At 38.4% G+C, this 14,067-nt stretch overlaps 2 protein-coding genes across 5 annotated transcripts in view; one reads left to right on the top strand and one right to left on the bottom strand.

Annotated features, from left to right (window-relative positions):
• slc44a5b (solute carrier family 44 member 5b) overlaps positions 1 to 7,205 on the top strand; it is a 30,090-nt gene extending 22,885 nt beyond the window's left edge. Inside the window, exons 9-22 of one of the 2 annotated variants that reach the window (XM_007558677.2) lie at positions 76 to 159; positions 431 to 543; positions 669 to 800; positions 905 to 1,004; positions 1,083 to 1,175; positions 1,334 to 1,421; positions 1,653 to 1,915; positions 2,232 to 2,326; positions 2,416 to 2,519; positions 2,615 to 2,688; positions 3,181 to 3,251; positions 4,170 to 4,258; positions 5,258 to 5,342; positions 7,005 to 7,205. In XM_007558677.2, the coding sequence (XP_007558739.1) occupies positions 76 to 159; positions 431 to 543; positions 669 to 800; positions 905 to 1,004; positions 1,083 to 1,175; positions 1,334 to 1,421; positions 1,653 to 1,915; positions 2,232 to 2,326; positions 2,416 to 2,519; positions 2,615 to 2,688; positions 3,181 to 3,251; positions 4,170 to 4,258; positions 5,258 to 5,342; positions 7,005 to 7,153 (1,540 nt within the window). In that variant the 3' untranslated portion in view covers positions 7,154 to 7,205. Of the gene's footprint in view, positions 1 to 75; positions 160 to 430; positions 544 to 668; positions 801 to 904; positions 1,005 to 1,082; positions 1,176 to 1,333; positions 1,422 to 1,652; positions 1,916 to 2,231; positions 2,327 to 2,415; positions 2,520 to 2,614; positions 2,689 to 3,180; positions 3,252 to 4,169; positions 4,259 to 5,257; positions 5,343 to 5,582; positions 6,928 to 7,004 lie in introns of those variants that run through there. The other variant, XM_007558678.2, reaches the window with a different exon arrangement.
• A 566-nt stretch (positions 7,206 to 7,771) lies between these two features.
• The window catches only part of LOC103142558 (LIM/homeobox protein Lhx8), an 8,267-nt gene continuing 1,971 nt past the window's right edge, over positions 7,772 to 14,067 (bottom strand). For 2 of the 3 annotated variants that reach the window (XM_016674646.1, XM_007558675.2), the window contains 5 exons: positions 13,483 to 13,703; positions 13,195 to 13,298; positions 11,957 to 12,052; positions 11,362 to 11,551; positions 7,772 to 9,715 (listed from right to left, as the gene is read on the bottom strand). In XM_016674646.1, the coding sequence (XP_016530132.1) occupies positions 9,639 to 9,715; positions 11,362 to 11,551; positions 11,957 to 12,052; positions 13,195 to 13,298; positions 13,483 to 13,703 (688 nt within the window). In that variant the 3' untranslated portion in view covers positions 7,772 to 9,638. The remainder of the gene's footprint in view (positions 9,716 to 11,361; positions 11,552 to 11,956; positions 12,053 to 13,194; positions 13,299 to 13,482; positions 13,704 to 14,067) is intronic. The other variant, XM_007558676.2, reaches the window with a different exon arrangement.

Here is a 14,067-nt window from a genome sequence, read left to right as displayed (position 1 = left end):
CTCTCTCTCTCTCTCTCTCTCTCTCTCTCTCTCTCTCTCTCTCTTTCTCTCACAAACATTGTTACTTTACAACAGGGGAATAGCCAGTCTGCTGAATGCCAAAGAAATTGGCATAAAGATCTTGGAAGATTATGCAAATTCCTGGGTATGGATATTAATGTAAGTACAGTAGTATGTTCTATGTGACAGTTTCTTGTAAATTCTTCAAAAAAAAAAAGAAAAGTTTTTACTGTTCACTTGTCAAATATTTGGACATATTCTGATCTACACAGTGACCTATCTATATACAGTGACTTGCAAAAGTATGCGTGTACTGTGCTTTGGACAGGCGAAGATGTAATCCCATCTGAAAAGGCTGCCACAGATGACTGGCAGCCTCTGGCGTAGTGTTTGCTTTTTCTCATGCCATCCTGTCTCTGTGTTGCCACAGAGGCCTGGGAATGACCATGGTGTTCAGTCTGAGCTTCATCCTTCTGATGCGCTACATTGCTTGTGTGGTACTGTGGCTCATGATTTGTGGTATCATCATTGCAGCCGGCTATGGTGAGCGTGCACAACTCGAACGCATCTTAAACAGTTTTACTCCTAGTTCTTCTCTTATGAGAAACGATCTTACGATGGCTTCGGGGGTTTTTTTTGTTTGTTTGTTTTTTTTTTGTAATTTTCAGGTGGCTGGCGGTGTTACAAAGAGTACGTTCTTCTGTTGGATAAACCAGATACAAACGTCGCCATCTCTGATATTGGCTTCCAGACAGATCTCAGCATTTACCTTGAGATGAGCCAGACGTGGCTCGTTTTGAGTACGTTGCAAAACAACTCCCATTATTGGCGGCGCATGCGTTGGCACCAAAGTTGGTAACAGAGACCAGATGAAAGTGTCTTTTTTTTGTTGTTTGTGTTTTAGTGATCGTGCTTATTTTGATTGTGATCGTCATCGTTCTTATGCTGATTTTTCTGAGAAAGAATCTAAGCATCGCTTTTGCACTAATGAAGGAAGGAAGCAGGTGAGTGTGACTGTAAGCTTTAACCAGTAAGCTGTATATGTCCACCTTTTTTCATACAATGTTTGATCTTGTTTCTAGGGCCATCTTTTACATCATATGTACTCTCTTCTACCCGATCGTCACCTTTTTTCTTCTGGCCATCTGTATAGCCTACTCTGCTGTCACAGCAGTGTATCCTTTATTTTTGCATGTTATATATATATATGAAATTAATTAACTTTTCAGATGTATTAAAAAAATTTCAGATGCCCCTGTTATTTAGCTTTGTGTGGTAGTTATAATTTAGTTGAGAGTTATTGGGTTTGCTGCCTTATCTGGTGATCCCTCAGCTTCTTGGCCTCTTCAGGTAACGCCATCTACAAGGTGACATCCCCTGATGATAAGTGCATTCACAGAAACCTCACGTGTAGTCCAAAGGTTAGACCCACACACTCACACCACATCACATTAGCAGTGTGAGAAATGAATTGTTTGTGTGTCAATAGGTTTTACGGTGCCTTTCTACCGTGCAATAGTTTTTATTTGAAAGGATTCCTACGCAACTTGGTCAAACAGTGTTTAGTAAATACGTGATTACTTCAGATGCACACTGATACTACTCACAAATCTTCACTAAATACCAAATTCTCATGTGTTTCTATGCTTTAGACCTTCGATCAGACCAACATAGCCAAAGAGTGCCCTGGAGCACAGTGCATGTTCGCATTCTACGGTGGAGAGACTATATACCACAACTACATCGTCCTCCTCCATGTTTGTAACCTGTTTGTGTTCCTCTGGCTGGTCAACTTTGTCCTGGCCTTGGGAAAGTGCACTCTAGCAGGGGCATTCGCCTCCTACTACTGGGCCAAGAGGAAGCCGAAAGACATCCCCACCTGCCCTGTTTACGCTTCGTTCAGCAGAGCCATGCGGTAGGTCTCAGACGCACTTTAAAGTAAGCTAATAACATTGTGTATAAATCCGTATTCATGTGGGGTAAAGAGTTGCCAATGGTAAAATAAAAATCTCAAAAGCGGGGAAAAAATTAGTGGTTTAGGATTTCTGCTGCTTACAAAATCCTAGTATTTTACTGTCAGTAAAACAGAATGAGATGAGTCGTCTCATGAGAAACTGCTTGGTTTTGATCATTTCTGATCCAGTGTTAAAATTAATCACAGCTAAATGTTTTTTGTTTTGTTTTGTTTTGTTTTGTTTTGTTTTGTTTTGTTTTGTTTTCTTTCTGCACAGTTACCACACGGGTTCTCTAGCCTTTGGTTCTCTACTCCTTGCTATGGTGCAGATGATCCGAATTGTTCTGGAGAACCTTCATCTCAAATTGAAACGCAAGTTTGAACTCTTTAACAGACTGGCATTCTTACTCTGAACAAAATGAACAGTTATTTCAAATAAAGTGATGATGTTGGCTTCCCAGATTCTCAAAGTTGTATGAGTCGGTTCCTGCTTCACTGCCTCAAGTGCTGCTTCTGGTGCCTGGAAAGGTTCATCAAATTTCTTAACACAAATGCATACATTATGGTAGGTCATTTCCATGAATTCATTTGGTTTATAGCTGTTGTTTGGCCACGCTTGCACCCTTGTGCCTAACTATCTCCGTACTTTGTCACCAACAGATAGCAATATACGGGCACAGCTTTTGCAAATCTTCCAGGGACGCTTTTGATCTCTTGATGAGGAATATTTTGCGGTGTGTACCTGCGTTAGCTTTCTATTTGCTCCAGCTCTCTAAAAGCCAATCTACTCGTCAACAAAATACAGTGGCTTGCAAAACACTTTTGCACACCGCACTTTTCATTTTTTTTTCTTTGTGAAAACAAAAAGAAATGTTTTGAATCGTGTATAATTTTCTGTCTACGTCACAATTGTATACCACTTTGTGTTGGTCTTTCACATAACATTCCAATGAAATACACGTATGTTTGTGATTGTAGGTGTCACAGTTCCTTTTAAGTTGGATCTTTTTTCTTTTCAGGCAGCTACATTTAAAAAAAAAAAAAACTTATTGGAAACTATATTGGTTTAACGATAATGTAAAGACACCAGTTAAATATTCAACAGATTGTGCAACTTTTGCAGTTGTTTTCATCCTCACTAATGTAATGGTGCTTAGAGTAGCAAATCTGTTTTGAAAAGTCCTCTCCATCGCTTTGATATCTTTGTTCTTACTTTTCTTCTGAAGGGTGGTTGTCTTAGATAACCTCATCACGTTTCTGCTGTTCATAGGAAAACTGGTCATTTCAGGAGGAATTGGTAAGTTTTCCTTTCATTTGACTTCTGTAAATAGTAGCATGTCAAAATCTGCTTCAAATTCCTGTTCTGCCTTTGTTCTTTTAAAGACATCGTTTCACTTTGAGGGTAATTTTATCCAGTTCAGTTTGATACTTGTAATCAAACATAAATCACATTTATTTTGGCCCAGATTAAGTACCTCTACATAGAATGTCTTGCAAAACGTATATGTGCATCTTGAATTTTTGAGTTCATATTGTCCAAAAACAAACTTCGGTGTAATTGTCAGCTGGATTGTATGTGATAAACCAGCACAAAATAGTTCACAACTTTAAATGCAAGGAAAATGTCCCTTGCTTTCTTTTTTTTTTTCCTTACAGATAAAAATCGGAAAGGTTTGGCATGAATTTTACTTAGTCTCTTATATCCCTAAATGAATTGTATTGTATTCTGGCATTCTGGATTTTGCTTGACAATCTTAAGACTGAGGTTCTCCCTTATTCTGGTGCACCTTTTCTTGTCACATTTCTTCTTTCCACTTAATTTTCTGATAATATGCTTGGATACAGAACTGTGTGAACGAACAGCTTCCTCAGCAATTACCTTTTTGGGGATTACCATCCTTGTGAAGGGTGTTGATAATTTTCCTCAGCAAAATACAAGTAAAGCCAGTCAGAGTTGAAGGAAAGAAAACCTGTCAGACGTTCACAGCTAAATTCAACTGGGAACCTGTAGTAAAACTTGAAAGTTGTTGTTCGCAGAGGCTTTCCGTCTTATCTGACTGAGCTGCAAAGAAGAGGGGAAAAAACGTTGGGTTCTGGACGTACTAATCAATTAGTGTTATTGCGCCTGTATCTTTTTAACACATTCTGTAGACTTTATCCTTTAGAAATAAAATATGACATACAATTGGACAAATTTACATGTTTGTTTTTTCAGGGGTCCTTGCATTTCTCTTCTTCTCCAAAAGAATACCGATTGTTCAAGATATGGTACCTCAACTCAACTTCAATTGGGTCCCCCTTCTGGTAAGAAGATGAAACGTCATTGTAATGTAAATGAATGCAGTTTAACTCCCGCTGATTAAAGCTGTCGGCTTAGAATGAGACATTTTTCAAATTTTAACTTGGCAAAAGGAATTATTTGCATGAATATTAGCTGAACTTAAAAATAACACATTACATTTCATTCAGCGTATGCATGTGCATATGAATTCTGGAATGACTGAATGTAGTGTGAAGTGCTTTGGGGTCCTTTGGACTTGATAAGACCCTAAACAAGTACAGGTCATTTCATTGGCATTAGGGTGCGCTGCTGAATGTAGTTTTCCTAAGGTAAACAGATATTATACCCTAAAAAAAAGTGTCTGCAGGGCAGTGTTAATACATTGCTCCGATACGCCATCGGCTGCTGTAAGGTTCTGACAGCACATCAACCCGAAACATCCGTAACTTCTTTATTTATTGTTTAGATGTTATCTAACTGTAGAATTGACTCTATTCGCAGAGACAGTTTTCAGTAAACTACCGTCTTGCTCCTTCTGTTTGTGTTTACAGTTTGTTGAAGAGTTAGGCTAAGGCTAGACTATTTAGTCTCTGTTTTATTCATTTTTAAATTTGGCTCGTAATGTATTATACAGAAAAAAAAAGCTGAAAAAAACAAAACAAAATGTAATTCAAACATTGGGTAACAATACGTGGACACACAGGAAGTCGAAGCAACCAATGCAGTCCCTCTTAGCAAATCATTGTAAAGTAAAACTCTCTTATATAATATAAACAAATTATGTAATCAAAATATTGTGCATAACCTATGACAGTTTTGCAATCTGTGAACACAGTTTACTTGTGATTTTAAATCATTGGCTGCACAATACATGGTAGTGTGTCTGATGTAACAATAACTGACATGGAGAGCTGAATTTAGTCAGGAACTCGGTAATCAACGAGGGCCCCATTCTGACCTGTTCTGTTGTTTGTTGCATAAAAACAAAATGATATGCAGACTATTTTGTTTTTTTTTTTCAGACGCTGATAATTGGGTCGTTCATGATCACAAGTGGCTTTTTTAATGTTTATGCCATGTGTGTGGACACGCTGTTCCTATGCTTTTGTAAGTATGCGGTATTTTTATAAACTTCTCAGCGTATCAGTTGTAGATTATGTGTGGGGATGCGGGAGTCCTGCAAAGCTACCTCTAAATGACTAAAGGGCATTCCTAGTTATTCACAGTTTCCTATTCTGCTTTTGTTTACTTTCTCCACTAAGCCTTTACCTTTCTTTCCCCTTCCGTCTCTCTTGCACCGCTCACCTGCCTCTGCCGTTTTCCGTCTGTGCTGCGATACGGTCTCAGGTGAGGACCTGGAGAGGAACGATGGCTCTTCTTCCAGGCCCTACTTCGTATCTCCAGGCCTGCACAAGATCCTCCGCAAAGGAGAGGAACGTGCTAAATCGAGTGCTTCCTCCTGAGCAATGTGCAGCTGTTTTTTTTTTTTTTTTTTTTTTTTTGTTTTTTTTTTAACTTTTGATTCTGACTCACTTCTCCATATCTGCTTTGTGTGTGGAGGCTCTGCAAGTTCTTGAGGGCTAAACATCTAAACTGGATGCAGGGATGACCTGAACATGAAAGGACATGTACACAGTTCTGGTCCCAAAGCACAGTGGACCGAAAAACAAAAAACAAAAAAAAACAAAAAAAAACAAAAAAACACTTGGCTTCACTTCCTCTCATGAGCCAGTTCAGATACTTGCCTTTTTGTCTGCTATGCTTTTCTTCATGTTTCTCTGTATTTTCTGCTGACCTCTGCCTTACTTTGAGGATGCACATCAATATACAGGATGGATGCACAAGCGGAGACGCATTGTTTTTGTTTTGTTTTGTTTTGTTTTGTTTTTAAACCCAAACAAACATGGGGACCTTAAATTGTACAGATGCCACTGATGGACTATGATGTAAAGCATCACCCTGAACAGTGTTGGACTTCTGGGGCACTTTCTTATCGCACTTTGGTCTTTTGGTGTGAAATCATGATCTGTTTGATTCACCTTACAGTAAAGGAATCGTGTGTTTTATTTACTGCCTGCAGCATGATTTGCTGTTTCCCCACTTTTTTTTTTTTTTAGGTGATTTTCATCCTTGATAATTGTAAAAACAAATCTGAATATGATTTGAACACTACACCCAGCTAAACTTTTATTTTCAGTTCACCACACAATCATTTCATTTCAGTTAATACCCCCCCCCCCCCTTGTACGTACTGTAACACAAAGACTTTGTGGGAGGTTAAGACTTTAACATAAATTTTATGGTTATTGCTTAAAATCTGGACAGAGCCTGAGTATCTTCAGGACATGTGATTGCAGCCGCTAGTTTATGTGCCTAGTTGTCAAAAAAAAAAAAAGGAATGAAAAAATTGTTCCTCCTTCTGTAATTTTAGACTTAAACACCAGGAGTTTTTGGGATAAAGTTTATAAAAGGATTTCAAAGCCATTTTTGGTATTCTTTTTATTTGTATTATTATTATTATTATTGGATGTTCAGATGTTGTGCTGTTTTAATATTCAGTATAATACACACGTCTGTCTGGAGGTTAATCTGTGTTTCAGTTTTGTACAGGACTTTTTTTTTTTTAACTTAATGAATCAGATTGAAAATGTGATCGTTTCTTTTTGAATAAACATAAATGGATGACGTGTCACCATGTGCATTTTGTAGAGGTTTTGATTTTTAAAGCGTCACATAATCACAAATGTCTTTAACGTTGTCTCGCCGTAGTGTGCGATCTGGAGGTGAACAACGGCTCGCCGAGCAAGCCCTACCACATGACCCCAAACCTGATGAAGATCTTCCAGAAAAGAACGATTGTAGAAGTACTGGAAAGACCGTCGACGCCATTGCGCGTAGTTACAAGAAGGAGAAGATGAGGTGGTAAACTATCAAATGTCAGTTTAACTGGCATGAGCTTTTCTAAAAAAATAATAATAATAATTTGATTCAGACTCTGCAAGTTTACACCAAGTTTAAACCCTTTAAATAGATGGCTGTCCTTGGCCGCCTGCTGTCAAATTGTTATTAATAATCATATTATTTACAGTTGCAGTCAAGTTTCACCGAAGGTTTCTTGTGGTACAACACATTTCTTTATTGGGACTGCAGTAACTTCTGCTTTTGTTGCACTTTGAGCTCCTGTAGTTTCCAGTTTTTGCCATGTGAGGGAGCCAGTCATTTTTCCATGCCGTATTCTGTATGTACTGCTGGTGAACGATAATGCACTGCTGACCTTATAGCTCAAAATATGTCATAATATTCTCCGAAGAATGTGTGAGGTGTTTTTATAAATGGCATTGTTTACATTTTTTAATGATTGTTTTATCTTGTCCTATTTTATTGCTTTTTTTTTCCTGGTGCTGATATGAAGGTATGCAAATGTGTGAACTAGAGGAGAAATATATTAAAGTTAATGAATGTTAACTATTATGGGCTGTAGAAGACGCTAGAAATTATTAAAGATTGCACAAAGGCTTATTTTACTTTTATTTTTATTTTTTTATGAGGAGACGTGGCTTTTCTCAGCTAAACTGACATCCTTACCAAACTGATGCCACTTTAAAAATCAGCCGAATGCTGTAAGGCGCTTGCAGTACAACCGACCCTTTTTTATTGCGACTGCAGTAAATTATATCTCAAACTGTGAATATTTTACACAACTTTTCAAAGTCCGATACTGTTCTTTCACTGCATCCTAAAAAGAGCTGCTGACTTACTCTTGTAGGAGTTCTGAGCCCAGTTCAAAGCAGTTTCCTCCCACCTATGTGCTAGATGTAGTTGGAAGTTTGTTCGTTTAACTGTGTTTGATTGTAAAACCCAGTAAGATGCATCCTTTTATGTCTTTACCCTTTGAGACTAATTCTAGAGTAGAGAATAAGATGTAAAGTTTTATGTCCGTTATTTTTTTTTATTTATTTATTTATTTATTTTTTTGGAAAAACGTTGAATAAATGAGCATCTTAGCTGTCCTCTGAGTCTCAAAACACTCTGTTCTGCTTAATTTCTTTTTTATCCAGGGTGGACTTATGCATCTGTTATTTAAATGATTTTAATCTTTCTGACTCTTTAAAGTCAACTCACGTTTGTGAGTCTTTCCCTTGTGTGTGTGTGTGTGTGTGTGTGTGTGTGTGTGTGTGCGTGTGTGTGTGTGTGTGTGTGTGTCACACATGAGAGCCTGCCCTCATGGTACCTCAGAGTGACAGCGCTGCCAGACTTTACACACACCCACGGCATCCGTTTGAGCTGAACACGCCGGGACATGAAGCCGTTCAGTAAAGAGCACAACAACAGTTCTTGTGGATGAGGAACAGGACAAACGAAGCATGCAGCGCCTCAGTGGGGCATGGCGCACATGTGACATGTTGTCATTTTCGGTGTTGCGCTGAATAGCGGCTGCGCTCCCAGTTGAATCGTACATCTCTCCTCGTTGTTGTGCGTGTAGCTGGGACCTAGTCTCATTCCCACCGGGGGGGGGGGAAATACTTCAGATCTGATAAGTGTGGTAAAACTTTGTTTTTATATGCCCTCCGCTCCCTCCCATGTCTGAAAATAAGATTCTTTTGGTCAACCACAGTCTGCAAGTAGACACAAGTAAATCCTCCCTGCTAGTAAGATTGGACTCCGTTTTCTTTCAGAATCTCTTCAGAATTAAAAAAAAAAAAAAAAAATTGTGAAGATGCAGAGCTCTGAGCTGTCTGACGTGAAAACGAGTTTAAATGTTTGTAATGTGCAGGACTGAAAATCTAGAATTGCATGTGGAAAATGTTCTTGTAGGATCCATAAGCTAATATGTTTTGTAAAACAATAAAATGCCGTGCTGTGCAGAGATGTCAACACAATTTGTAGGTTTTCAATCATTTCCTTGAGGTTTGTGAAATTAGTTCTTTATTCTTGAAACAGAAACTTCACATACAATAAATTAAATTGCAACATTTATACAAAACAAATTCGGGTTCACCTTCATACGGAGTTTTAGAGCCTTTCGGCTTTCACATGGAGTAACACAGTCAGACATCGTCAACAACAACATAAACAAGTATACTGCCATGTGTCACAGCTCTATGAGGTACACTGAAAACTTTGCATTTCCACATTATACAGTACACAGAGGACTGTAAGTCATGGTCTTCAACAGTGTTTTTTTTTTGTTTGTTTGTTTGTTTTATGTTTTTTTTTTTAATACCAACATGGAAGGATGAATTTGTTGAAGTTTAAATGAAATGATGAGATGAAACGATGAACATCAAATCAGATTTACCTTGAGCATCAAAATACTGCATCTGGTTATGGAGAAGAAACGCTGGTGAGGTCTGAAGCTGTGTGTGTGTGTGTGTGTGTGTGTGAGAGAGAGCGAGAGAGCAGCTAGGCGTGAGACACAGGCAAGGAGGTCATGGCGTGGGCAGGCAGCAGCGGCTGAAACATGGAGGGAGGAGAGTGTACTGCAAACACACAGAAAACGGAGTCTGAGTTATTACTACTGTCACATCATTAAGGTGCAGGTTTGTTTGTGAAGTAATAATAATAAAAAACACAATCATAATTCAAACCTGTTTTAATCTAAGGTTTTTGGGGCAAGAGTATTAATATATCTATAATAATACAATGTCAACAATTTGCTTCATTTGCTTGAGTGATTTAATTCGAAAAGGAAAAAATATCTTCAGTTTCATTATACATGGTGAGATTGCTCATTTATTTCTTATTGTTTTGATAATTATGGCGTACAGCTGATGAAAACTCAGGTTTCCATATCAGACTAGTAAAAGTTTGGTCATGGCGAACTGCTGACATGCCAGAGGTCAGTTACACTATTGTGTGCGGCAAGCCACAAGGGTCATTTCTACAAAAGCTGGTTGCTAACAGAGGGCTGTATCCAAGCATAACATTGGAAAGTTGAGTGGAGGGAAAAAAACAATAGGCACAACAGGGATGACTACAACCTCGAAAGAATTGTGGAGCAAAGCCCACAAAAGTTAAAGAACAAAATCTTAACAGACAAGACAGAAAGTAGTGCTGCTCAAGGACCTGGAATCAATTTTTAGATACAATGAAAGTTTTACATTTAATTTAGATCCCAATGTTTTGGCGGAACAGTGGAGTAGTCACTTGTGAGCCACTTTGACGTTTCCATAATCAGTTATGAGCCGAGTCACCTTCTGGTAGGCTCCCTGTGCTTTATTAAGGTCTGTGCTTCATGCAGTTGGAAGTTTTAGAGGATTTCATGTTTACCTCTGCTGACAAGCCTCAATAGATCCTGATTTCCTTTTTCTGCAGGACTTAGATCTTGCCTACACTGCTAAAATAGCCATGCATGGCATGACTGTGCTCAACTGACCAGCAAACTGGCTTGATCTGAAGTCCAGGGAGAATCTATGGAGTATTGTCAGGAGGAAGATCGGAGACACCAACATGCCAGACGAGCTGAGTGCCGCTGTTAAGGCAACACAGACTCATCGTCTCCGTGTCGCCAAGGACTGACGCAGTAATTCATGGTGAAGTACTGAGTGTATAGACTGTTCAGTTCAGTTGGCCAGTTGTAAAATTGAAGCTATTGTTATATCTGAGAAATAAAGTGACCTGTATGCCATAATTATCATAATGAACATTGACATCTGATCTGATGTTTATTTATTTCTATTAGATGTGTCTCCCCTTCCACCATGTTTAGCTTTTTTTTTCTTACCTAAGGTTAAGCTTGCATTTTTCCTTTTTACAAGCATTCTTGTTTTCTGAGTTTTCACAACCAGCAGAAAAACAGAGGTGCACATTTTAGTAGAAATAGAATAGTATAATGTAAAATTATTATTATTATTAGTAGTAGTAGTAGTAGCAGTAGTAGTGCTGCTAACACTAGCAATACTAATACAATTGATTTTATTTTTTTCTTAAGATAACCCCATTATTTGACTATTGAGTGCCATCAATGAGAGATATTTAAAATATTTATCTGTAATAAATACAAAAATCACCCTTCACCATAATCATAAAACACATAAAAAGTGTACTAGTTAAAAAAAAATTCAGTTTTTGGTCAAATGTTTAAAGTTTGTTTAAAAAAAGGGGGTGGGGGGAGCCTTGTTCTCACTGTCAATGAAGGAGTGTAGCGCTGAGAGCATTGAGCCTTCTGGGCCGCCGTAGGCCGTGTACTGCAGCTCTTCAGGGGTCGGGGTGGGCTGGGGCAGGCGGCCGGTCTGCAGGGAGGCCATGGGGGTGCTCGAGGTGTGATTGGGGCTCACGTGCTTTTTGTGGCGAGCTCGGCAGTTCTGGAACCAGACCTGCATTACAATTCACATTGATAATAAAAATAATAACCGCATTATAACCAGAAATAGAACAACTAAATGACAAAGACCAGCATCCCTGGCATCTAACAATAACAGAACAATAATTTTGGAAAAAAAAAAATCACTAAAATGTCTATGCAGAAAGGGAAAAACACTCTAAAAAAAGATTCAACACAAACAAATCTGACTGAGATAGATTTAAATCATCTTATCCGGCACACAGCTGGAGAACACATAGTTTCCAGTCAGAGAGTAAAAAGTAACACTAACCAAGCAGCCATGCAAATATAAATCCACTCGACACACAATGCACCGTCACCGAGCTCACTAGCCACACGTTTCTACCAACCAATATCTTGCGATCACGCGTGACGTGTTTTGTCTTTGTGCACCAACCTGTATGACTCTTCGACTGAGGCCAGTCTGCTCCGCCAGCTTCTGCAGAGTTTGAGCATCAGGGTTGTTGTCCTGAGCGAACTGAGCCTGCATCACCTGCATGTAAACAAGCGGAGGAAAGTCACTTCTTGTGTGGCCCGACAGAGCCGTGCTGCTGTGTGTGGCGGAAGCCTTCTTCAGCTGACTCCACTTGTCTTGCATGCATCGCAAACAGAAGGAAAATCGATAAAAGAATTACCGTTGAGCTTATGTTGGGTGAGGAATAGATGTTTTATGTAATTTGTGGTAACTTGTTGCGCTACATAAATGTTTGAAACACTTGGTTCATTCATAACAATCTAAAAATGTCCAGAGTGAAAGCTGGCTAACGGTGCTATGGGGTTTGTGCGTTTGTCGTTTGCTTGAATATCTCTGCTGTTTTAATAATCAATACTGAAAACAATTATCAGTACCTGTCTTTGGTATTAACAGTCATTCTGTTCATATGTTCCTCTTTTAATTTTTTATACAGGATCTATTTTTTTTTTCCACTACACTGACTGGGTCATTCCTTTTATGTCTGTCCTGTTGACAATTCATTTTTATTTCTGACTACTATGAAGAGCCAAAACGTCATTAGGTGTGAACGTTTTGAATTTAACAGAGAAAGAAGAAATTATTATGGTGTAAGCACCAAAGCATATGTCCCCACATCTGAAATATATAGGGATTTTGAATTTTTCTGTGAAATTCAAAAAAGGGGGCATCAAAACTAAAACCATGGTGTGCAGGAGGTTAGGTTTTGGGTTTGATGCATTTAAGGAACAGGAAAAACCTATTTCTTTTAGATTTGATTTGCTAATTAAAGGAATAATTTCATATTCCGATCTCTTGACCAATATTTTTGGTGCCTCTCTAACATAAACATTTGTCAGTCAGAAGCTTTGACTCATAAAATGTAAAATGGTCAGTTAAATAAAAATAAAAGGGATCTGAAGCAGGCCTCCCACTTTAGCCATAGTTGTACAAAGAAGTAAACCTCGGATTATTTACTTTATTATTTTTAATTAGGCTGAAGATATCAATTTGCTTATTTTTCTCAACAAAATAAAAGAGCAAACCTGAAATCTTCCTGTAATAGCAACAGGGAGGAAAAAGGCTGCTTAAATATTACCTGAACGAATATTTTGAATGAATTTGTTCAGCAAATAAAACAATGAATCGAATTATTATTTATTATTTGTTGTAATCTTACAAACCTGCAGCTGGTCGGCTGTGAAGCTGGTGCGAGCTCTCTTGGATGGTTTCGGCTGATTGATTTCTTGTTCCGTTGGCACGGCTCCCTCCATATTAACACTGTTTCCTGCAGCAGAAGGCTCTCATTAAGACCATCCAAATAAGACTATATTATCCAATTACGTTAATCAACTTTTTCCTTCTTCTTCTTTTTTTTTTTTTTTACCTTGGTGGATACAAAAAAAATATTTAATTCAGCAGAGCTTTCCCTTTTTGGTTGGAAGCATCGCGCTGCGCTGCGGCCCGCTCACCTTTTTCCACGGCCCTCTTGAGGTTGTCCAGCATGCAGTCGTAATGGACCCTGCAGAGCACTTTGCCCTCCACCAGGGCGAACTCCTCCCCGGTGGAGAGCTGCCTCTTGCAGGAGAAGCAGGCGAAGCAGGCCAGGTGATAGACGTTGCCCTTGGCCCTGCGGACCCAGTCTGTGGAGTGGATGTTCCTGCCGCAGCACGCGCACCAGGTGCCGTAACGTCTGCAAAAGAAGAGCTCGAGTCACTCACAGCTCCAAACAACAGCAGGATCTTTTTTTGTGTGTGTGACAGTTTTCTGAATATAATTTTCTATTATTATTTCTGCAAAATAACACGATGTGATAATAAGAGTCGAATTCTGCATCCGTACAGGACATTTATTTTTTATTTATTTAGTTAGTTAGTTAGTTAGTTAGTTAGTTAGTTAGTTAGTTAGTTAGTTAGTTAGTTAGTTAGTTAGTTATTCTAATAATTTAAATTGTGAACACATTTATTGAGATTTTAGATTTATTAAAAATGAAAACAAATAAAAATATTTCACCATTATTATTATTATTATTATTATTATTATTATTATTATTATTA

Source organism: Poecilia formosa, unplaced genomic scaffold, assembly GCF_000485575.1.
Source record: "Poecilia formosa unplaced genomic scaffold, Poecilia_formosa-5.1.2 Scaffold98, whole genome shotgun sequence".
Taxonomy (NCBI): domain Eukaryota; kingdom Metazoa; phylum Chordata; class Actinopteri; order Cyprinodontiformes; family Poeciliidae; genus Poecilia; species Poecilia formosa.
The sequence above is the reverse complement of the archived record's forward strand: the minus strand, read 5'-3'. Positions and strand labels throughout refer to the sequence as shown.